Consider the following 26,708-nt stretch of genomic DNA (forward strand, 5'->3'; position numbering starts at 1 on the left):
TTTTTAGTTCTTTAAAACACGCTTTATAATATACTTAATTGTTACTTCTGCAAATTATTATTTATTAACTAAAAAAAAATTCACAAAGAAATGTCGTTTTTCCTCTAAAAGTGGATTGTTTTAAAACACCAAACCATTGATTTAAGAAATAAATTTATTTTAAATTTTTTGGCATTTTTAACACGTTTTGATACTTTCTCGAATTGACTATCACGTGTAATTCAATAAAACAAATGACTCCTTTCGATGAGACTATCACATGAAAAATTGTGTACCCAATGTCTAGTAGGTATACTATTCTTAATCACTTCAAAGTTAAGAAACTAGTGCCTCATAAGCAACTATTACAAAGGCAAATGTAAGAAATAATAATTACGCATTCGTTCTTTATTGAAACATATATTAATTTATATCTCTAGCTTGCAAATAAAAAAATTGAAGTATGGTTTATTCTCCCTATAATATTGTATTACGTACAATGAATATTTGTATAAATACTTGATAAATTCACTTTTATATGTATTTATCATTTTCATAGTTATCGTCATCTTGTTAGTCCTTCTTCGCGTTTTTTATTAGAATAAATAATAATTCATACTCTTCGCTTGGAATTAAAAAGTATAACACTGTTATACATAATTCATGTGTGTTTATATTCATACTTCAAGTTTTCCATACAGTTTGTTATAGGGGCATATTTAAATATTATTTTAACAATGTTTCCTTAAGAAAAGTTGAATAATAAACAGAGTTATACAAATTCACTTTTAAATATATTTATCATTTTCATAAATATCATCATTTTATTAATCCTCCTTCACGTTCTTTATTGAAACAAATAATAATTCACATTCCCAGCTTGCAATTAAAAAACAACTCTATGGTACCTAATACATGTATTTTTTATACATATACCTCAATTTTTACATACAATTTTTTATAGAGGTTTATTTAGATATGTAAACTATCTTTCCTTAACAAAAATTGAATAATAAACAGAGTTATAGAAACTTATCGTTGAAATTGTTCACTGCATTACTTTGTCCACCCCTATCGCGAAATCTCAAAGCAAGAACTATACTGTCGAATAAGTAGCGCATGAAAATGAATCTTCGAGCATGATGACGAAACGAGGCTTCCGTAGTGCAGACAAGTGGCAGTAGCACGTGCCATCTCCTTGGTGACAGGCTTTCAAGGCGTGTATATGTATGTACTTACTTTGCGACCATAAGATACAACGCGTTGCGACTCGATTTCTCGTGACAATCCGTACTTACTTCGAGCTTACATACTTGGGCGAAAGCGAAAGTCGGCCATTTACAACCGGCCTAATGTTTGGTCGATGGTGCAATCTCAGGCAGAAAGGGTGGAACGAGGTGATTAAGGATCGGAGAAAGTATACGAATCCTCTTTCACGTTTCCCGCAGGATACCTTGAACGACGTCCGGTCGAAAGTGAAACTGGACACCGTTCAAAGTGCTCGGAAAAAGCAATCATCGCAGATGAAGGCTTTTGAGAAATAAAAGCAGAGTTCTATCACGGTCTTAGCACACGCGAGATCCTTTATACAACGTTTCGACTCACGACTCGAGGCATCTTTAAACTACGACAATTTTGTGGAGCATTATAAGTATTTATAATTTATTTCACTCTGCCTTTATTCAACGGTTCGACTCGCCACTCGAGGCATCTCCAAGCTAAGAAAATTTGTAAAGCATTATAACCATTTAAAATTTCGATTTTCCTTATTCAATGGTCGCCCTCCCTGAGTAAATAGTTCTTTCACTATTCCAAATCCTTCGAGTCTTTGTTTTCTGAATTTATATATCCTATGTAAATGTATATGCATTGTTAATATGCACAGCAATAGCATTTAATAATTAGATGAACTCGTTCATGTATGGGTTTAATAAAACAAGTAAATATTTTCTATTAAGAGCAAGAATTGAGAATGATTAATTCTGAACCAAATCAAAAATGTAATGTGAATCTCTTTGTGCATTACTAAGGGTCCGCAACTACCTCCATTTTGTTCTTAGAGAAATCGCTAGAAAAGATAATCTCGAAGTGAATTTGATTCGTTCGAGTTGATAACATTTGCAAAAATTATGAGGTTACTTTTCAAACACCTTACCAAGATTTTGCAGCGTTTTTAATGTTGGTAGTGCATCACGAAGTTTGTGCAGGAACTTCAGATAATCCTATGTACCTACCTATAGTTCAACAAGTTATTAATAAGAGCCTCAAGGCTTGGGTCGTGGATAAGTGAGTGTAAGGATCAGATCAGGCGATTAGACTATCGTGTGGGACTATAGCTCAGCCAGCAAGTGTCATCTGATACTCTTTAAAGGAAGATTGTGGAACAATATCGTCCAGGAATCTTATTTGACCCGGTGATCTATACCATCAAAGCAGCAGCTTCAAGTCCACTATTACATAACCAACTACATAGAATATTGATTCCTCACAAAATTAATTTATTTATTAAAGACTACCATCTCGCGTTTCAATTTTCTCAATGATAAAAAATAACTCTTGCCTGGCACTCTCAATCGTAGTTCTTGCACGTTGTTATTCACTTATTCGCATTATTGTCCTCCGCGGAGTCCGCATCACTCGACTCGACTTAAGGGTCGTGCGGATGGCTTGATTACATCTCTTACTCAAACATCTCCATAAAAGCGACTTAAAGTCGAGAACGATTTATTTGGAAATTACGACGTTTGACGCAATATTTACTAAGCAGGAAAAATCAATGTTACCACTGGGAATCTTTGTTATGGAACTTTGATATATGTATTAAGAGGGTATTTCTCTCGACAAGTTTCGAAGCAGTTTTCAAGATTTATTTGTAGCCAAAGTAATCGGTATAATCATTCGAAATTTGGTACATTTAATTATACATTTGTAGACAAGATTCTTTACAATTTTCAATTCGTTTACAAGTGCGATATTCTGCGCCACGTCACGATGCGCAGTGGTCCGAATGGCCGAAAACCTGGTCAAAATGCAATTTTTGAAGTTTCGAATACACTTTTTTCAATATTGTGCGTGTGTTGTACACATATGAGTGCATTAAATGCCGTTTGAAATTTTAAAAAATAGTAATCGGTTACTGATATACAGAGGTTCAAAGTTGACGAAATTTCATGTTCCTTGATATCGTGAAAAGTGGCGCATGTTTATTGTGTCACAGAAAGTTTATCCTCGATAGATTCATATGTAAATCATTTTACCATAAAAGTAGATGTTATAAACATAAACTTTCCACAAGAACAAAGTAAAATATGTTTGGATTCGCTACTGTAATTCCCTTCTCAATACGGTATAAATTTTAGTTATCTTTCGATGAATCGGAAGGAAAACAAAAATGATAGTCACCGAGTGACACGCTCTGCCAAGTTTCTTGATATAAAGTAACATGTCAGGTATGATATCCAATTGAGAAAACTTGCGTTAATTTGCGCCATTTTAAGTTATTTAAATTTAAAGTCCATGCTTATAAGGAGAAGAAGACTGTTCACGCGGCATTAAAACAAACCTTATTATCCTTAATTTTAATTTAACATTAATTTATTATTGTTATTTCTGCCAATGTATTCTAACTATGTTGCCCTATAAACCTAGAAATCCTATTTCATAAAAAATTCATAATAATTTAGTATTTTTAATATGCATGTCGACCAGTACTAAAATATTCGTACTTATAAACTGCATCTCATATATTTTTTCGGGGTTTTTTCTTTAATTATTATTTTAATTATTATATTTTTAATAATTAATTTTTTGCGGGTAGTAATTCCAAACAACCCTGTGAGTGACACGTACCAAAAAAATTAGAAATGATGATCGGTTATTTAGCTGACACATGTAAAAGTTTCAGAACGGTCGGAGTCCTGGAACATGGTTAAATAATTAAGAAGAAACAAAAATCCTATGCCTTACGCTTAATCCTAATCCTTACGCTCCGTGCAATGGGCTGAAGGAGAATGAGCTTAATGGTCAGACACACAACGCGTATCTACGCGTGCCTGCTAGGCCCTTTAGAGGCAATTTTCATGATTTTTTTGCAGCCATAGTACTTGGCATAACCGTTTGAAAATTGGTATGTTTATTTATACGTATACATACAAGATTCTCTAATATTTTCAACTGTCCTGCTCAAATTGTTTATAAGTTACGTGTAATATTCTACGTCACAGCCTGTGACATAAATGGTTATCAATTTGCAATTTTGATATTTCTTTAATATAATTTAGTGGACGTAATTTAAAGCTCATAAACAACAAGAATAATAATAAATAATAGATTAACCACCCTCTTAATAACCATTTAGTCTTGAATATTGTATTTTCATTTATATACAGTATTATCCTAATATTCTGATAATATACTTCGTGTGTTATTTAAAGATTGTGGCTCACTGATTTTAAATATTCTGTAATACTATATCTCCAAATGATAAAAGGCAAAATTTAACCTTAAGCAGCATCACTTAATTGTCGGTGTTTGACAAAGTTTTCGCTGCGGTTGCTTCGAATCCAAGAAGAACAATGTTAGCGTGCTCAATGACTGTTGCTTTATAACCGTAATAGTCGTCTTCGTGTTATCGCAATCACATCGGTGCGGAAGAATTTCCGAGATGTGATATCTATCAGCTCAATCTAGATATTGACTAGAAGTTGCTTCGGGAAATGTCGGTCCATTTGAATACAGAAGACTGGCTTTGAATCCATATGAGTTTCACCAGGAGCCAGTCCGCCGAAGCGTTTCCATTTGCATTTACGTCAGAGTAGTCAAGCAAGTTTGATCAAAAAGGTTGCAAACTCGTCCCTTCCATAGTTTTGGGATTCAAATATTGGATCCATATATATACAGGGTGTCCCAAAACTCGGGGAGGAGTCGGAAATGGGGGGTAGCTGAGACGATTCTGAACAACAATTTCCTTTGCAAAAATGTCGGATGGGGCTTCGTTAAGGAGATATTAAGAGAAAACCCCGACCAATCAGAGCGCGCGTAGTCCGTTCGAGCGGCCGCGGTAGCGAAGGCTACGCGCTAGGCGGCAGCGTCAATGTCCTTCGATGCACGTCGAATCACTTGTTCGCGTACAAGCGCGGCCGCCAGCGCGTAGCCTTCGCTACCGCGGCCGCTCCAACGGTCTACGCGCGCTCTGATTGGTCGGGGTTTTCGCTTAATATCTCCTTAACGAAGCCCCATCCGACATTTTTGCAAAGGAAATTGTTGTTCAGAATCGTCTCAGCTACCCCCCATTTCCGGCTCCTCCCCGACTTTTGGGACACCCTGTATATATATTTGATCCACGATAATAAAGCAATAGGTAAAACTTAATTAAGATTCAAGAAAATGTATGAGAACTTGTTTTTTGTAGACCGAGAATTAGATACCATAGTGGAGGAATACATAACCACAAGAGAATATACAGGATGTTTCGTTTAAAACGGAATGGTTCAATATTTCATGAGGGGATGAACCTATCAAAAGAATTTGTTCGTAAAAGATATTTGGTTCAAAAAGGCAAATTATATGAAGTAAATCATTTTTTTGTTTTAAGTGATGTGGTGAGGCATACTTAATAAAGAAATTAATTTTTTTAAATAGAACCTTATGTATTTCTATTCATAATAAGATAACATTTGTTTGGACTAATTCATCGACCTATTATACGTGGTCATTCATCGTAATATAAAGTTTTAAATCAAAGATCGCATGCTGTATTAAGGTGTATTATGCTGTATTAGGTTGTGGTGTGATGTGTTATATCATATTTTGTTATGTTATATTATGTAATGTCATGTTATATGAGCTGTTCATTGCACAAATCGATTGACTCCATGAAACAAAAAGTTGAGAAATGCGAAGAAATGGCCTCTGAAATAAATTATTTATAATTCAATGGCAAAAAAAAAGTGTTAATCTTTATTATTCAAGAATGTTATTATAAATATCAAATGTTATGACTATACCAAGCGCTCTGACACTAAAATTTAAGGTTTTTCAAAATGTGGAGTTAATCGATTTGTGCAGTGAACGGGTTATATTATAGTCGATGAAGGTTAGATCACCTTGGAGAAGGAACAACCATAAATATTTATAACGATAGAAAAATAAATACAGTAACTGTATCCATGATTAACAAATGACATGTACTATTAAAAACTGTTTCGTTTTAAGAAGAGAGGGACGCTACTCTTACAATTTTCTCGGGAATGTGGCCCTCTGCTGCGTGCTCAACTATCGCTACCTTTGACTCTCATATTTCCTGCATTTCTCTCTTTTGCTTTGACTTTGTCTCACAATAAATCCACACTTCAAAGCAAGTTTGATATACTACTCCGGCAACGTTGGACTTTTTGTTTCCGAAAGGAATCGGGCAAAGGAACAGGCGATCGAGCAATCGAGTAACCAAACAATACGGTGGAAACGGTCATTCAGTGATCCGCAAAGATTGCAATTTTTTGCCTGAACCATTGCTTCCATAATGGCACGAAAGCTATTCCTACGGCATGCTTAAGGTTTCGCCTTGAACTTTACTCCCAGTTAGTCGGTAAATCATAACACCACCGTAAAGTATAAAATCTCAACGTCGCAACTACTTGGCAGGAGTTATATTTTAAAATTGCGCGATTATGAGGCTAGCTACTAGTAGTAAATTCTTAACCTTTTGCGCAAACGGAAACAAGTTCTGCTGTTGAAGAATGACATTTGTTCGTTTATTTCCAAGCTTCAGGAATGGAAGGCCCCGTTTATAACCCTGTGCCACGAAGGCACTGCGGTTGATAACAATTTTCCAACTCTTCGTGCACGTACTTCGCGTACCATGCGCTTAATAAGTTTACAAGTTGCGAAACAATCGCTGTCAGTGGATCACGAGAAATTTCCATTCCCGTCACTCAAGGTACCGTGTACTTAGTACTTCGGGGTATATCCATCTCTAAATATCTTCCGAACTGGTTACACTTTAAACATCGGACAATTGAACTTTCGGAGGTAAAGAAAACTGACGGGAGTGCGGCTTGTGACCTTAATCAAGCTAAACGAGTTCCAACAATAACCGCACTTGTATAGTCACTGAAAATTGGTACACGCGAGGTCTGAGTGAAGAGGGTAGTTTAGAAACTGCAAAGACTGTGTGTTTTGTGGTGAGATGGCATATTATTCTATATTACGTTATTTTTATGTTGTATTAGGTTGTGTTAAGTTATGATATATTACGTTATGTTATATTCTGCTGTATTCTGCTGTATTATAGCATAATTTAGAATAATATACATAGTTTAGAAACTGCAAAGACTGTGTATTTTGTGGTGTGATGGTGTATTATTCTATATTACGTTATTTTTATGTATTAGGTTGTGTTATGTTAAGTTATGGTATATTACGTTATGTTATATTCTGCTGTATTCTGCTGTGTTATAGATATGCAGTTATAGCAAATTGGTACACGCGAGCTCTGAGTTAAGAGGATAATTTAGAGCCTATAAAAAGTGTGTGTTTTGTTGTGTGATGGTGTGTTAATCAGTATTACGTTATGGTATGGTGTATTATGCAGTATAGCGTTGTTTTATTATATGTTGTATTCTGTTGTATTAGGTTGTGTTATGATTAATTTATTATGTATTATGTTATGTTAATTTATTGTGTATTATGTTATTTTATGTTATGTTATGTTATGTTATGTTATAATTATTATTATGGTATGGTGTATTAGGCAGTATTACGTTGTTGTATTATATGTTGTATTCTGTTGTATTTGGTTGTGTTATGTTAATTTATAGTGTATTATGTTATGTTATGTTATGTTATGTTATAATATATTATGATGTACAACATTTAAAAATAAGCAAAGCTGTAGGACTCACATGTTCAATTGTCGTGACAGGTACTTCTCAAAAAAGTATGACATGTATTTTTTTTATCGGAAGTTGTCCATATCGAAGGTGTGAAAGCAGCGCCTAAAGTGGGAGGTGAAAAACATGTTCATTTAAATAACTAGAGGAGTTAAAACAAAATTGTTTTCTTTACATTATGCGTTTTTGAATGGGTAATTCACCCATGCCAGAAAAAAATGATATACATATTTATTTAAATAATATATTTTTGACAACAATTTTTTTGTTGTTAATCTATCTTACTATCTTCATATGCTAAAAAGCTTCTATATTTGTCATATGTAGATACAGATTGTTAAGTAATCAAATGTTTCTTCCCGAAAGTATCACGTTTCCGCAATTTTAATTATTTTTTACTATGCTCGAGCAAAATAAGAATTTATTTCGTTTCTTTGGTTGAGAATATCACGGTTATTTCAATCGTGCACACTATCAAATAACTCATTTTGTATATTCCTCGATGCAATAGTGTGTAAGTGGCTTGAAAATAAACAATTGTTAACATATGCTGAAATATGTGTACAAATTTTACATCGGCAGGTTTAATACTGATTTTTAAAGTAATATGCAAAGGAGGCCTAAATTTGACCTATCAGAGTAGAATAGATTACTCTCTTAATTGCAAGTCACTGTTGCAATGTTACCGATATTTACCCTAGATCAGTCATTCAGTATTAAATTGACGTGTGACCAGAAACAGCGAAAGCCTCTGCGGTATGCAAATCAGACAATATTAGATTAGTATTTTAGTTTCATAAATCGTGTCTCTCTAAATAAAAACTGTATATTATTTTAAAAGGACGAATTAAACAACTGCATTTTATTCAATTTTGACCCAAATAATAATTCCAAGAAAAAAGAAATGTATACATGTATAGGTGAATCAATCAATTTTTTATTATTCGGCGTCTAGTTTAATCTAAGATATTAATTGGAACTTTTAATTCAATCGAGAAGAAATCGGCGAGTAATTAAAATCAAATAATGTAAGAAACTCTGAAATTACAATTACAGTGAAACGTGAGGGCGATGAAGGTTAACGTTGACGCAACAAAATGAAGCACGACAGGTATCGATTTCTAAATGCGAATGCGGAGTGGCAGAAATCTGTGTGGCGAAAGCCTAGCGAGTACGGTATGTGAAATTAGTACAATACGCAGGAGAGAAATCGAGAAATGCTCCGACCGATCATTACTTTATTGCGATACTGATGCTTCGTTAATTTGTCCTTCGTACCGTTCTGATTTGACACAAGGGTTGTTTCAAACAATATTTTTTAATACCAACATTTAATACATTTGATACATTCATAATATTTTCAATATTTTTAGTATTCGTAATATTTTTAATATTAAAAATTCCCCACTATTACTTCTAATATAATTTGTTTGTTTGGCAAATTTTGCTCTGAGTAACAGATAAAAATTCTGCATTATTTTAAATACTAAAAGCACCCCATTATTATTTTTATTACCTGTAATAAATTGTAGCTTCTATAAGTATACATCAACGTTGGTGTCTGATTCTAGATTCATTCGTGAACTAATTTTTCCTCATGACTTCGCTCACGAGAATGTCGATTAACAATGTTCTTGTTTATTTAAAAAATAGATTTGCTAACATTTTTGTTGCTTAAGATCCTCAAATAATCCTACCAAATAATATTAAACAAATTTCAAAATTATCGATGTTATAATCGTTTATCTCACAGGTCGTTGTGGTGTGACGTAAAATATTGCATGTGACTTGTAAACAAATTAAGCAGGAGAGTTAAAAATTTTAAAGAATCTTGTCTACGTATGTATAAATAAATTTACCTAATTTCAAATGTTTATGTCAAGTACTATGGCTGCTAAATAAATTTTGAAAACTGCTTCGAAACGCATCAATGCACTAAAGTTGCATAACGAATATTCAGATTGGTAATATCGATTTTTCTGTTAATAAATATTGCGTCAAACGTCGTAATTTTCAAATAAATCGTTCTCGACCTTAAGTCACTTTTACGGAGAGGTTTGAGGAAGATACGTATCCAGGCCATCCGCACGACCCTTAAGTCGAGTCGAGTGATGCGGACTCCGCGAGGGGCATGGCATTTATGAATAGATAAGCGCCAAGCTCATTTCCATCTTTCGGCCTAATAGAGACGAACGCGTGGGAGCACGATACAATACATACTCATTCGTTTGATATTCGAGGGACAAACCGATTGTACTCGATTCTGATGTTTTATTTATAGCGGTTGCATAACCTCTAATTAGTACTTTGTCGAATGAATGCACTACGATTGTTTATTATCTTTTTAGGACAGGCATTGTTAATGGTAATTGTTACGTATTACGTTATATATGTAGGTATATGGGGAATCGATTTGAATAGGGTTGATCTATGCTTGCTAGAGTTGATCTAATCAAAGTTTAATATGAAACATTTGTCAAAGATCTCATAGTTTTAATTTGACTGTATTATTTTGTAAATTTTGTAAATTCGATGTTTGTGGACTACTATATATGACGATTTATAAACATTAAATCGAAATTAATTTAAGAAAAAGTAGCATCAATTCAAGAATAAGCATACTTATAATGCAAAACCTTCTTTTGCTATGTATTTCATAAACTTATAAATCATTGCCACAAATTCGTGTTGAATCATTAACGATTTTTTTAACACTCCCTTTAGAAACTCCGTTTTAAAAAAGAAAGTGAACTCACTCCCCTTCGTAACAGTCGTCTGATTTAAGTAATTTCCTGCCCTCAGAAATTACAGAGCAACAAAGCAAAGCGTGCTCGTCGAAAAAGTGCACTCTGCAGTCCATGATCAATATCCAGCTCGTTGTTAGCATTTTACCGTCTGCTGGAGTTACGTCTAACTAATGTACTGCATATTTTTTCTGAATTCTGCGTAATAACACGTACCAAGTTAATAGAAAAAGTCAAATATTAATTTTACCACATTCACAAGTATTCATAAATTAATGCACAATTAGTCAGAAATATATTTATTTTATACTGATATTGCATACATATTGACAATTAAAAATATATGATATTTGTAGAAATTTCTTTTTATCTATACAGGGCGAGTCAAGCAAACGTAGACAAATGATTATTTAAACTAAAACGTTTCTCTATCACATTCTCCACATTTTATACCACACTTTTTAATCCTTTTATGATTACGTTACATGATTACGGTGATCTCTGGTTATATTTAGTTAGACATTGTAGTCTTATAGATTATGATCTGTTACACTAGTAACAAATTATCGTGAAAATTGACTAACATTTTACAATAAAAATATTTTAATGTTAATACATAATTTATAAAAATGAATTTTTCTGGAAACTAATTATATACTGGATACTTTGTTCTTTTACGGACCACTAGTACCATGGATCCTCGATGTTGTCCCTGTTAATCTAAATCTAATCTCACTTTACACTTTACACTTTACACTCACTGTACACTCACTTTGCACTTGACACGTTGCACCTTTTGTATCTAAAGATCTCATTACAAGTTCGCAGCCATTAGCTCGGTATTACTTGCGACGAATAATCCTTCGTCGCGAATAATACCGATTACCAGGTCTCACCACGTGGAGGTTGCTGCGACTGGAGACCCGGAGATAGAAGGAATCAAAGTTCCTTCAATCTCCCTCTATATAGAGTATACATACATAGATGCATACTCTACATAGAGTCAACGAGCTTAATACTAACTACGAAACTATGAAAATCAAAGGAAAACAAAATTCCCTTCGATTTCCACAGTCTAAGTCTGACTCTGCTAAATAATTATTTCAACTAAGAGGGTGAAGCCAAATTGAGATCGCGACGCGACGCGACGCGACCATGTAACTGGACTTACAGAGTCAGTCCCGTTTCTTCTGGTGGGCCTGATTCGAGAGAAAGACGATCAACGTCTCCGCCAGTACTCTACTCCCTGCATACCTGCTGCCGAGGGCCCAGGTCCCAACCTGACAGTGTACGACGTAGGTAGCACCGCGTCGGGGTGCCCTGCCCTGGCGACACCAGCTATGTCTGACGGTCGTAGAGTCCCGAAACGGAGTTCTACTCTCTGCACAACGTCAGGAGTCCAGGACACGACTTGCATCCGCCTGACGGCTCTTTTGAGCTGCGCTGCGCCGGGAGCCTGGACTTCGCCTGACGCGTACAGAGACTAGAAGATTCCTCGGAGGTGTCGATTGACCCTCTCTCAAATCAGACCCACTAGAGGACGGCAACCGATCACGGCCAGTCACATGGTTAGTCACTACACTTATCACATGAAGCAGTAGTAACCGAAGTGGAGCACGAAGTTGTGAGTCCAATATGGACCTACGATCAAACAAAAGAATTGAACAAATGAATAATAATTATTCGACAGAGAACAGACATTCGTACACGCATGCCTTAAATCTAACTTAGATACATGCCTTAAAACTAACTAAGATACATGCCTTAAAACTAAGCAAACTAAACTAATATACCCACAAACAATACCAAGCAATACCAAGCAAGAACTACAAGGAAGAGTAGGACGGACGCGAGACACGGACGCGCGATCGCGAGATCCATATCGACCGAAGGATCGTCGAAGAATGAGACCGCACCCTTCGTATACCTGTGTCGTGGGTCGCGGCTCGCTTGTGCCTGTCGAAGTAGAGAAGGGGAAGGGCGAACAACAACCGCGTGACGGTCGCGTCGAAGGCTCGTTGAATCCATAAAGACAATAATTCGTGAAACATTTATGTCTCAGCAAAATTATATTCCCCATCATTCTTTAAATAATAAGTATCGTTAATAATTAATGTAACTATTGTCAAAAATTAATATATAGTTGCTGCAATCAATAGATATTAAAATATTGACAAATTTCTCACGATTACTGTCTCGAACGAATACTTATTCAGAACCATTATTGTTATTAATGTTTAATCGAACACTTAATAATGCTGTATATATCACAAATGTTTAATTATGTCGGAGGTATTAAGTTTTAATTGTTCCAATCGATAGATATTAAGATATAGAAAAATATCTCACGATTACTTCTTCTCGACTTTTCATGTTCGGAAATATTACTTTCTCGAAAAAGATCGGTATAATAATCTAAAACTTTAAAATGCATCGAATATGTACATCTCCGAATTAATTGAATATTTACAACCCATATAGTAACATTCAGTCTTCGATTAAATATTAATTAGAATCACGGTTCAGAATAAGTATTCATCGAACACAGTAATCGTGAGAAATGTTTATATATCGCTATATCTGTTAGCTGGAATAACTAAAAGTTAATTTCTGATAATAGTTACATTAATTATTTACAATATTTGTTGAAGCAATGACTGAGAATATGACTTTGCTGTAATATTACACCGCATGGACAGCGGTAGATGCTTTTTCTAAAAATATTCAAAATCATTATTAACCAATAAGTAACTAGTTTGTAATTTTAGTCAACAACCAATTACGTTTCTTTTGAATAGCTTTGTGTGCGGACAGCATAATAGTTTCTAAGATTTTGAACCACATAAGTTTTGTCCCTCTAGATCGCTGAAATATCAAACTGTGCGCCGGTTGGAACTTGCCCTCAAAGCAGAAGCAGCTTCACGGCGCCAGATGTGTTGGCGATCGGCGATATAATAAAACATTTTGTCGAGATCTCGACGAGAATTTGAAATAATCTTAATCTCGTCCAAATCTCGATATCGATCTCGAATGTTACAAGTAATCTCGATCTCGAATCGCATCTCGAAATCGAGACGAGATCAAGATTTATCTCGTTTCGTGCGCATCACTATCCGTGGGTGAAAATGCAACTTTGAACGGAAACTCCATTTCCATCAACCAGAGAAATACCAAATCGCTGTAGTTCCGTGAAATCCAATTTCCAGCTCATACGACGAACAACTATGGCATTCCAGTTGTTCAGTTCGAAACGTTTAGCAATTTCTGCGGTATCCTCCGCAGGATTTACATGGGAACTGGTGACATATTGTTTTCGAAATCAAATTATTACATCACTTTAAGGAATCTCGGGAATAAACAGGTGCTTCTTCGTAGTCATGTGTAAAATTAACCGGAAAATTTCTTTGTTTCAATGTTTCGGTGAAAATTGCTGGCCTTTTTACAGTAGTGATAATAATAATAATAGATATTAATGTATATTAATTTCATAAAGGGAAATATAACAGCAGATAATAAAAATATAGAGAAAGTGTATACGTTCAAATCCATTATGAATTATTTAATTAGAAACTCAGTTACTAAAATTAACTTAAATTCACGTTATCACCTGAAAATGAAATGATTTAAACAAAAAATGAAATCATCGAATTATAGTACTATTACTGCTTGTGACTCAATTTCAATGTTCAATCTAAACGTTGATGAACCTAGCTATGTTTCTAAATTTATCTAAACTCAATATTGAGAACTAGACAATAGAGAGCGCGATGATGGCATTATACTGCAATTCGATAACGATGAATGAAACTATATATTGTAGGAAACTGGAGAATGAAAACAAAGTGTCTAATATCGAGAAACGAAGACTATGAATGTATCTAAGCGTCAAAGTGTCTACTCGAATTTAAACCATGTGTTTCCGATGAAGAGTCTAAATCTGTATCTGACGCGTATGTAAGATGTGTTTTCTCGAGTACAAAGTTGATGGGGCGTTGACGTAGCTGAAAAATTAGTGGCAACACTGTTTTTCTTTAGGCAGCGATGAGCGTGTCTTTTAACTGACGACAGAGGTGGGCAAAATTTTATTTCAGTGTTAGGTGATGAATGGAAACATCATATTTAGTAACTCATCTTAAATGATTTGCTATGTTTATTTACCTAACTATTATTTAAATAAGATTTACCTTAAAGTGAAGTATAATTTCATTTTAAAATTCAGATTGTAATTTTATTCGGTCATCTTGTATTCGTTATTGGACATTTGCATCTGGTCTCTGGCTAACAGGTTAACTTTGAATCATAGCTTTTACATATTCATTGTAAAAGTTTGGACGATGTGAACTACAGTTAGTTCGGTTGGAACGTGCATAATTATTAAAGGGATTTTACAGTTCGAATAATGGACATAATTTCTTAAAGGTGTAGTCCGATATAAAACCTTAAGCTATTTTTTACTAGTAGGCTTCCTTTGCACATTATTTCTAAGAAACATCTTAGACTTATTGATTTCAAATTTAGTACACATATTCAAGCATAATTTAAATCCTTGCATAAATTTTCTCAAGCTCGAACGATTGCTATTGTAAATAAAAATATTTTCCTCGAGCTGATACTAAAATAATGGGAATAGAAGTTAACAAATGATAGATCTATATTTAATTCATCAATTCGAGATTTATATATAAATAATAATTTTGCCTGTCTCTGTTTGAAACTATAGTATATATACGCTTACAGCATACCTACACACGTGACGCGATATGCAATTTTCCCTGTGCAAACTTTCGTTCAACATTTCGTATACAATGCAGAGTTCTGCGATGTAGGTAGTAATTACAAAATTGAAAGCCATAGTATATCTGTACATTTGCGAGAGCCGTCAATTTCGTTTGTCACGACGTGGATTTATATTGGATCAATTCCTCGCTACGACTCCAACAAAGCTTATGAAAGTTCGTAGTGTATGAGTAGAGAAAGGATACTGCGAGGGGTTAGATACCCTTCCAGAGTGGTTTCTTGCTCGTTCGAGAAGAAGAAAGGATATTTCGAGGGGTCGAAATCCCTTTTCTGGTGGGTCCTTGCTCGTTCAGGGTGTCAAGGCACGCCTTATTATTTCGGAATTGAGGTAATATAATCTAACAATAAGCGAGCTTGGAAATAGTGTCGAGATTGATCGATGGACTTTACCAAGTTCCTATGTAAATCTTTTTCTTATTCACGGAGAGAAGTTTTGCCTTTTCCTTATCACAATCTCTTTAACTATATTTTTCTTCTTTCTTTCGATTGATTGCTCATTGTCCGGATTTAATATAATTTTTTGAAGCGCAACTTCATATATAACTTCAGACCGATTTAACGTTTGCGTTAAATTTCTACAGGTAGGCAAGGCACAGCACATACTATCTTTTGCACGTGTAAAGTAACTAGTTTAATTACTCTGTATCCATCTTTCAGTTACTAACAGGTATTCTGAAAATAATATAATGAGACTTGTGATGACAAAATCATTGTATCGCAAGTCACCTACATCATCTTCTAAATATCTGGGAAGAATTAATAAAATTTTACTATTGTGTCCAAGCAGTTACACTTCTAACATGCTGCATTCCATGCGCCTACTTTTTTTTTTTTCAATGCGTTTATGTAAACTTGTTTCAACAACAGAGGTTATTAGCGACTGCTATAAATTATAAACTACATATTACAAACTTTGATTCAGTCATTATAGTATAGATTACCGAGTGTGTTAAATTTTGTCAAATAAGTTGATCTTCTTAAAAAACTGGATTCCTTTTTTCCAAATACGTTGCAGTCCATTAGAATGTGGAATATAATTTTTTGTTTGTTAGAAATGGAGAACTTATCTGCTACCATGTAGCTTTAATCTGGTCATTTCGGTATTTTTTTTATGGATTATGTTTTTATTGTTCATGTAAGATTTATTTTATTTAGTTGAATGGATATGGAAGTTGGTTAAGGAATGTTAAGTTTGTTAGTCGTAGGTTACCATAATTCGATCGTGAAAACGCGTGCTGAGAAATTTATTGCAATGCGGAGAATCCGTTGTTGTTTTCATTGTCTCTGTATACCTGACATGAACATGAAGAATCACTCGGAAATTAAATTCTTCCGACTCAAGAATTTCATTTACATGAGCGATGCAATTTTCTCAAGCGTATTATTAAAAATATCCTGGACGACGTTTTTAATGCTAGGTATTTATACAAACAAATCTCCAACAGTCTATTTACCATTGAAGATTTACGATACGTGTTAAAATTTAATTAGCAATGTAATTTTAATATTAACTTTACTCGTAATTGGCTTTATCGAAAGCTAATATTGTATCACGGATGAAAATTTGTATTTAATAATTAATTTTGGGTAACACAACTCGAATTGCAAAAATAAATACACGGTATTACTAAACACAGACATACACACTGTGCCATGAATTATTTTCGAGTTCAGGAAGTTATAAATAATTTTTGTTCTGGCCACTAAAGTCATAACTGTGAAAAAATCCAAGTGTCCAATTTAAAGTGCGACCATTTTGTTAATTTCCTTCAGAATATTATACGTAACTTGTATCAAACAAATTGAGCAGGATAGTTGACATTTTCAGAGAATCTTTTATATACGTATGCATATGTTTAAATAAACGTTTCAAATTTCACCAAGTTGTGACAAGTATTTTGGCTGTAAAAGAAAGCGTGAAAATTGTCTCGAAAGTGGTAAAAAAAAAAAAGACTAACTACCCCGTTAACAGTATCGCAATTAACGTTTATCTAATAAAGCAAAAGAAAACGAAAGTAATTTTACGAATGACTCATTTCTTCCACGGTTCATTGACGTTAATCTGGAACCAAGCGGCTATTTTCGTAAATCGGCTTTCCTGCTGGTCAGTGTAATTTCGGTAGCGTTGAAATGTGAGATTCCGTGGTCATGAATTACGGTTTACTTGTAGTTTGCGGCGAAAGACTGTATATTGAAAGCTATTCGTTTCTTCAAACGTTCAGCGACACGGTGTGAAATACGGTGTAAAATTCCCAGAGACCAACATGCTACGCTTCAATCTTCCTGCTGTTTTCTTGGAAATTATGCTTTATTGCAAAATTTCAAACGTTGAGGAATACACAGTCATTGCTCACGTTTCTTGGTCAATCGGTGTACTAAATAATAATTAGAATTAATTATAAACTTGAAATAACTGTAGGTTTTATATTGTACAGTCGATGTTACAGAATGAGATACTTTCATGAGATTAATAACATTGACAAAAGTATGTAATTTTTACGAATAATTATATACCTAAATAAAAGTTTAAGTCGTCGAGACAATGATTATTTAAACAAGAGAATCTTGCAATCTTTAAAATAAGTAATAAATAAATACTCTTCATATTACTAGTAAGTTATGACAGACCTGATATGACTTTATGGTTAAATATTTTGAAGCATTTTTGATAACACAATTAGCAACGAATATCAACATTTTTGTTTATTTACAGAATCGTTAGCAAGTTTATCAGATGTTAATTGAGTGTTTCGACACTACTGACTGACTGTTAAATAAAAAATTGTTTTGAAATAGATCTGAAACTTAAAGTCTAGCGTACTTATATCTAGAAAATGTCTGGGCCAACAAATAGATTATCCAAACAATTTCTCAAGGGATTGGCATAATATTGGCATGTCTAATATAATATCAATTAAAGTAATCAAGTAATTTAAGGTGGTTGTTTCGAGATAGTCACCCTCAAAAGTTGAAAATCGTAAATTGGAAGCTCTTGTAAAAATACAGCCATACTGTTCTCACACACATCCATAATATATCAATACGTATATCTACACATATGTTTATAATACTTCTCTACGTTCAGTTTCAAATTTTAATGAATTATCTATATCTCAGTAACGCCGCGACCAATAGTTGTTTCTTTTAAATGGTTTATAATATCGATTTTTATACCATATCAAATTTTTCAGCAGGTTCCTAGATTGCATATTATGATTTAAATTGAAAAATTCACGTGAAAATCTGTATGTTCCAAAAGGGTCTGTGTTAAAATTACAAAATTTTTATATCGTTTTTCATAACACTAGGAGGATCAATTTAAATGAAATAGGCTCGTATGATTCATATTTAATCAAAGAACAAGCGAGTGAAGTTTTGTTGAAATCCACGAAGTAAATCCATGATAGGTTTCCAAATAAATTTTTCATTACAGATATTTACATGTGTAAAGTTTAGTGTAGATATTTATAATGGAACATTTATTTGGAAAGATCAAACCTGTCACTTAATTAAGATAAATTTATGTAATAGACACAGAAGGTACGGATATTTATAACAATGACTGTATATCGACGTGAACCTATGATCTATCGTCACAAATATATACATATGTACAAATGTATACATGAAGTTTAGTGTACATGTTTATAATGAAACATTTATTTGGAAACATCAAACCCATCATTTAATTAAGATAAATTTATTTAATAGACACAGAAGGTACGAATATTTATAAGAATGACCGTATATCGACGTGAACCTATGATTTACCATCCCGAGAATGTACCTATGTAAATTAAAATCGGCTGGTGGACCAAGTTGAATGGTTGCTTCTCTAAGTTGCGGCTGCTCACGGTATACCGTTCCCCGAACCGTGGAACCACGGTTTCTGGAGGCTGCGCATAAAGGCGGGCCAATCTAAACCGCAATCTTCATTTGTTGCTAGAAGGCTTGCGGCCAGCTGGCTGTCAGTACAGCTTTGTTCGGTGTTTTCGTTGGCACGGAACGGTACCGTGTTTGTGCGCGTGGCACGCAACCCGGAAAGGTCAGCACCTACCTACGTCCGTTGGTATTAAAGACTCGTATCGTGTTCACGCGCAAATTGCCATTTATAAGGATCGAATGATTGTTATCGTTCAGGACGATAACTGATTTTTTACTCCAAAGTAACGTTGTTCCGCATAACAGCACGCTCGCATTTCAATTTCCCTGGCCTTCTTTCGCCTCAATGTTTCGCAAACCGTGCTCCGCGCACCACTGAGGCTCTGCAAGCTCTCCAGGGAAGGAAGAAGCTTACGGTCAAAACGCAGGGTGACTTTTTACCAATTTCCTATTAAAACTTCTCGTTTTGCAGTGGTCTATAGAGCAATTAGGGTGATAATTACATTCTCATTAAAAGGACTTTCAATAAAATCGATTTTCCAGTTTTTGCTATTTTGTTAAGTATCAAGTTGCCCAAAAAGTTTCTTTCGCGACTTGCACTCTTATATGGCAGTGTTTATATGAATAGACAACCTTATCTCTTGGAAGTTGACGTTCTAACAGTAATAGGACAAAATGGATCGTACGCGACTCTGTAATGTAACATAAAACATAAAATAATATACACGTATACTACTAAAACGAAAGAAACTTTTCAGACAACTTAATGCATAAACTTGAGTGGTATACAACAAAATTTTACGGAGATCCGATAAATATCTCGAAGTTGCAGGCTTAATAAAGACTTTTTTTACTAGGTGTAAACGATATCTGAAACTTTAAACGCGTTTTTCGTAAAAAAAACTTGTTAACTCGATAATACGAATAGCTCGAGAATATCTCAGTTCGATAGATGGTCGACTGTTCTCTAAATTTTATCTAAAGTGTAGATTATTAAATTCTCCTCGTTCATACTCGGTCAGTTTTATTTGTATTCATCTCCATGTCTCGACTGAGAATGAATTTTGTCTCGTTTTGCCGCGTTGCGTACAACTTGCCAGCGAAAAAATCTGCAACTGATAAAGTGGTTTCTATCAATCACATGCGTTTCGACGAGATTAAACGTACGCGGGATTCGTTGCGTCGGCTACCCGTCGAGTATTCATTTTGCAACGTCACATGGAAGTTATCCCATTAAAATTACGCAGCGTACAGCGGATTCATTGCAATGACCGCGATGGAGCGCATGCTTGCATTTTCCTCGTCCGTTGCAATTCCGTTGAATTTCTGTGAATGCAGCCGCGAAAATTGTTAACGTTAAAGCATTCGTGAAGTATGCATTAATTTTAAACTTTCGCCGAACGCGGGATCGATTTAATATTTAATTAATTGTAATTGTGCATGCGTAACGTATAATTTTATTCTGTTGGATTTTGTACGGTATACTCGGGGACAAAATTCGGTGGACGAGTGGTGGAAATAATTATTATCCAAAGTTGCATTTCATTCGTGAACCTCTTGTGATTTGGACAAATTATTTTTGAAATCATCGACATAAAAAGAGATGGTATCGGTCTTCAAAGATCTTCCTGAAGTATATCGAAACGAAATATCTATAATTGAACTGAATAAAGAATCAGAAGTTTGTAATAAATGCATATAAATAAACGTAAGTAAATAATAAAAAACATACAATATAAATAAAAGATATGACAATATAATCATAATATGCGATAGATCAAACCATCTTATATTATTAAATTAAGCATTGCTAAATTCAAATCTGAATGAATTAAATGTTTGCTCTCCCAGGAAAATTTTATTTACCGTAGATACTATATAGACAACACATTTTAATCAATAACTGAAGTCAATGTTAACATTTCTGTATAATTAAATTGTGTTTACCCAGTTGATTCCCAGTGTCCTTCCAAAATGATTTAGATTTTATCTTGCACAAGATTCTTAAATATATTGTTATTCTATGTAAATATGTATATTAGACTGAGGTCGTAGGATCCACAATAATAAATGAAATTTAAGTTTACGTCAACAATATGTTCTGATTAAATTTGGTTAACACACGACCGCACTTGTGTATACAATCTATAATATCGAATTTCAATATTAGATGTACCAGTAGAACGTTGCAATTTTAATTAATGTTTGGAAATTAATTTTGTGTTCCAGATCAGCTTTAGGATGAATCTGTTCCTACGTTGCCTGAACAACGACATGCAAGTACGATGTGTCGCTTGGAGAGCCATCAGGGTCATCCTGCTGTAATGGTATGCATTTTATATTAATGTAAATGGTTTAATATTCCATCTTAACAAACTATTTTGATACACAGGGTTCAGAGAGCCATTCTTTGGATTATATACTGTCTTAAGCTGAAGATTCTGAAAATGTGTTCCTAAAATATTGAAATGAAATAGTAAAATTTGTAAAATTGCCAGAGTTATATTAATAAAAGTTTTTTTTTTTTTAGCTAAAAGACATTCATTCGAGTAAAGTAACTGTCTGTGAATTAGGCGATATAATAGATAATTCATAAAATATCATAAAAGGATAATCTTCATCCAAACTTCTATTTTTCTTTTTTAATATTTTTCTATTTCTGTTTTGGATATATTAATGAATTCCGTAGCTTCTAAAATTATTTCTCCTTTATCTTCGTTTTATACACGTCAGACGACTCTACGTATCCGGTAGAGGTCATAGCCGTAACGATTTATAGTACGATTAGTCGTACGTCTAATTCCAGCGATAGGTAGTTGTACGGTAGCGCCATACTGACATCCAACACGCCCACCTCGTGATGGGGCAATTTATAGGGTTGAACGTAAAGTTTTGTATTTTATTCGACAAAAGATACAGTCGTTTATTTTGAAACGTAAGCGTTCTTTTTTTCATTTAAATGACGGAGTTATTAAAATTTTCAAGGGAATAAATTTATAGCCTTTTGAGCCAATTATTGCAAAAGACGATGATAAATTTTCGTTTTAAAATAACGAATTTCATATCGATTTTTATTATCAAAATAATAACCTAAACTACACATCTGTATTAAATTTTGACACGCAAGGCAAAACGCATTGCCTGGAAATGAATGATTTATCCTTTCACCTATTTTTTCTTTTTTACACTGAGTTTGCAACGTCTTCGTAAAATAAATTATTTGTAATTTCGTTTTATTTGATATACTATACAAAACCTCCGAATATTTAAGTTTCGAAACTAGACTCCTTTAGGAACAATAAAATATATTCCTGTAAACATATTTACTCCATTTGACCTGCTTTGTAGCTGATAACTAATTTCAGTCGGCTGTTTACAAACAGACCAGAGTATCGTGTGACTCTGTTTGCTATTTTGTAAGCACTATCACGTAATTATATTCCTCCGATAAGAACTTTACATGACAAAGCTTTGTTGTGCGTTACGCTCGAACTGATAATGCCAAGTTATACTATCGCGTACTTGGCAGATACCTATTGGGAAACTGTTTCGTATGCAGACGTTTTGTTGTGATTACGTTATATTCGATAACGTCATGCATCAGATAAATATCGGCTGCTTCTTGATTAAAATAATCGCCTACAGTTATTACTTTAAACACGAACAACGAAGCTTTGACACGTAAGGTTCTTATCAACCAAGTAAACTGAAACGCTCGTTGAACTCTACGAGGTTGAAAAACTCTGGGTAATGTGTAAAATAGTGGAAGCATAAGAACAAGACTACTAGTTGATATTATTAGTAACTAATAATTGTAGTAGCAATGTAGGTTCGGGTTTGTTTATTCTAAATACTCTTAATCGCTTACGATGAAGATTATTGCACCTTCTAATCTACCAGTAGTAATTTAATCTTGATGGATGCCTTGTATTTTGTATTAGGTTGTCCCGAAAGTTTCTTTCGCGAGTTGCACTCAATTATTTTATGTGATCGTGTTTATATAAATAGACAATCTAATTTCATAGATATTCATGTTGTAACAGTAATGGAGCAAAATGAATCGTGCGCAATTCAGTAATGTAACATAAAACATAAAATATTGTGCATCTATTACTTATTAATAAAGCGAAAGAAACTTTTGGGACAACCTAATATTTATTTCAAGTGATTAACTATACAGGCATAGTTATTATACTAACACATACTTCTCACTTATTTCCATTTTCCTTATCATAACATTTTTTTTTTTTTCATTAGTACACAAAGTGCCAAGGAATAAGGTACCAATATGGTTAAAAATAACAATAAATTAAAAATATAAGTTTTTTATAAACTGTAAAGAAGTAACATAAGATAATGCAAGGAGTAAAATTTATTCAATCTTTCCATTCAAGGGTTAAATTAGTTAGTTATAGGAAAAGCGAAGATTTTCAAAGCGATAACATCGTTCCTGACAAATATCAACAAAGAAATATAAAATGTATTTTTATATAGACTCCTTTTTATAAAATATACATACTTTTAAATACTCTAAAATTAATGACAAGACTGAGATATCGACAGGTAATAAGATATAATTATAAATAAAACATCAGTATTAAAAGAAAACCATGCAATACTAGTAGAATATTGAGAGTCAGGGTTAAATCAAAGTCATGAAAAACAATTAAAGTATTCCATTATGTAGGAATCTAATGACTTTAAAACGTATCACAGTTTGACAACGAATTATTTATTGTCTGACTTTTACAACTGTCTCGACCGAACTGAACTCCTAATTATTATAAATAACAAATCACACCGCGTTCCCACGCAACCATTGCATACACGGATACACTCGTATTACATATCACAATCCTACAATTATAACAATATTTTATTTATAATGATATAGTTAAATACATAAGTTTACTTTGTAATTAGTTACGCACTTTAATAAAACAATGAATGAACGAACGAATGATATTCGCATACTGTAGCCCCTGAAGTCTTGATGGATGTCTTCGTTTTTTAACCGATTTCGAAAAAGGCGGAGATTACTCAATTCGACATGTACATTTTTTGTTGCAGTGGTTATTACGTAATGAAAGGAGGAGAATGCAGAGCGGTAGAGGAGGCTAGATGAGCCCCAACCCACAGACTGGTGCATGTGCAGAACACCAAACAATCGCACGCAAAGCACGAAAACGCACATCTCCGAGTGGACACGGAAACGTAAACAAGCACATGTGTGAAAGAATACGCGGTCCATCCTTGGCCCGCCATTTTTGCGGCATGGTCCTTTGGGCCACTGTACTATTCCTCCAAGGAGCTGGTTTCGTCGGTAAGATATATGTACTTTTTTAACAAGTAAATAAATCCTATCTTTCTGATATGTAAGAGCAAAAATAATGACGGAGGTATCGCATTACTGCTCGGAATCCTGCATTCAAACCCATTTTTATCCTCTTTCAAGGGACCCTCTTGGCTATAAATATGTTACGTGGAGGAAGAAAAATCATATAAACTAAGGTGGACAAATACGAGTACGTTCAGATATCGACATAATAAAGAAAATATAGTGTATTTCTTCTGAGTGATTACTAATCAGTGTATCATACCTCTGTTATTATTGTCTATGAGTGTTCATGTTCAATCTTTATCTTTTAGTTACCGTTAAAAGTGTTTTAAAATCCATTTTTTTTTTAAGTGAGCGCTGTGATTGGTCAGTGTTTTTTCGTTAATAATTAAAAAGCGAAGCACCATCCGATATTTCTGCAAAAGAAATTGTAGTTCAGAATCGTCTCAGCTACCCTTCATTTCTGATTCTTATACTAATTCTGGAACACAATGTATACATTGTACATGTATTCACAGTACATTTATGTCTGTAGTAAAACAAAAGGTGGAGTTATAGTAAATATTCCAACACGTACGATAGGAATATTTAATGTAACGAATGAATCGAACAAGAATATAATTTTTATTCTAATCTCATTTCGTTGTCGCAAAATAGCTATGGATGTACTACTTCTGCAGGAGACTGGTTCATTACACATGTGACGTTTGATAAATAAGTTTTTATTTTATTTCTTTTGTGATTTCTCAATGCAATCTCCATTAAGAATGCATTTAGTCCAGCAATACTGCACCGTCGTTGTTCCCTCTTTATAATCTGATTTCTCGAGATCTGCGAAATAGTTCACAGCTGCATTTATCGCATTTATTCCATGACAATTTATGCTTAGCTGAGAATTTAAAGGAGACGCTGAAGGATTGCTTGAATCGAATTAGAGAACAGTCATGTTCTCTCATTAAGGGTGCACTAATCATTTTCCAATATTTCTAGTGTTAGTTTGTGTTGAAAAAAATATTCTTAGTTTGCAAGATTATCTTTTCAGCAATTTCTACCTAAGACTTCTGTACGTGGAAAATTGAAAGGAATGCTCTTATTTCAAGGAAATTTTCATGATTTTTTTACAGCCAAAGAACTTGACATAAACGTTTGAAATATAATTTAGTAGAAATAATTTAAACACCTTAAGCAACTTTATGTTTGTCTTTGGCTCCTTACTCTTGGGTATGGGGGTGCGATACTACAACTTTTTCGATTGCTTGAACACCTTAAGAACGAAACGTCACGGAACTTTTGCTCTAGCAAATTAAGAATGTTACTTTTTATTCCGTTTTCTTACTTCGCGTTTAATCGCCAGGGTACTCACCAGCGCACTCGTATTTGGTTTTTCAGGATCGGTGACAGGTATTCCTGGCGTCCCGGAAAATATTACAGTGATGTTTCTGAATCCGACGTCTGTCCGCGTTTCTTGGAGCACCAGTCAAGTCGAGCAAGTCGAGAAATACGATGTCACGTACAAACCAACCGATGCCAGGTGGGTTTCCCCGATTTCGATATTGTACAACTTACTTTGTACACGTATGTGACTGAACTGACGGGAATCGTGTACATTCTCCTGCCAGTACATCAGCGTATCACGGAAATAGTAAAACGTCCAATACGAAAAGTACATTTACAGAGACCGAATCGATACCATCACTTGCGAAATTTTTAGTTTATAGGTTTCCCTAATTTTTGTAATGATAAGTAGAACAATTTCATATTTTTTTACTGAATTAAATATGAACAAAAATGTGCTGTCTTACGTGTGTTTTGTTGGAATTTATTTAAAATTATGTAATAATAATTAATTCTGCTCTTGTGGAACAGTTTTAAGAATCATTATTTAATTTATTATTTACCAAATACTTAATTTTTGGGTTAAATTGCTGTCGTTTGTTTCTTTTCGTAGAGGCAATATGGAAAGTTATGAATATTGTTAATTCAAAATATCGTCAAAATTATAAGGGATAATTAAGAATTTGATTATGTTTAAATTCAAATACCCAAAATATGAATTATATTAGACGTAAATAAAGAAAT

At 33.9% G+C, this 26,708-nt stretch overlaps 1 protein-coding gene across 7 annotated transcripts in view; it reads left to right on the forward strand.

The window, feature by feature from the left end:
• LOC128880997 (uncharacterized) overlaps window positions 1–26,708 on the forward strand; it is a 110,120-nt gene that overhangs the window by 45,221 nt on the left and 38,191 nt on the right. For all 7 annotated transcript variants that reach the window (XM_054131627.1, XM_054131626.1, XM_054131624.1 and 4 more), the window contains 3 exons: window positions 21,521–21,618; window positions 24,362–24,614; window positions 26,019–26,160. In XM_054131627.1, coding sequence (XP_053987602.1) covers window positions 24,413–24,614; window positions 26,019–26,160 — 344 coding nt within the window. In that variant the 5' untranslated portion in view covers window positions 21,521–21,618; window positions 24,362–24,412. The remainder of the gene's footprint in view (window positions 1–21,520; window positions 21,619–24,361; window positions 24,615–26,018; window positions 26,161–26,708) is intronic.

The sequence above is a fragment of the Hylaeus volcanicus genome, chromosome 8, assembly GCF_026283585.1.
Source record: "Hylaeus volcanicus isolate JK05 chromosome 8, UHH_iyHylVolc1.0_haploid, whole genome shotgun sequence".
NCBI classification, from domain to species: Eukaryota; Metazoa; Arthropoda; class Insecta; order Hymenoptera; family Colletidae; genus Hylaeus; species Hylaeus volcanicus.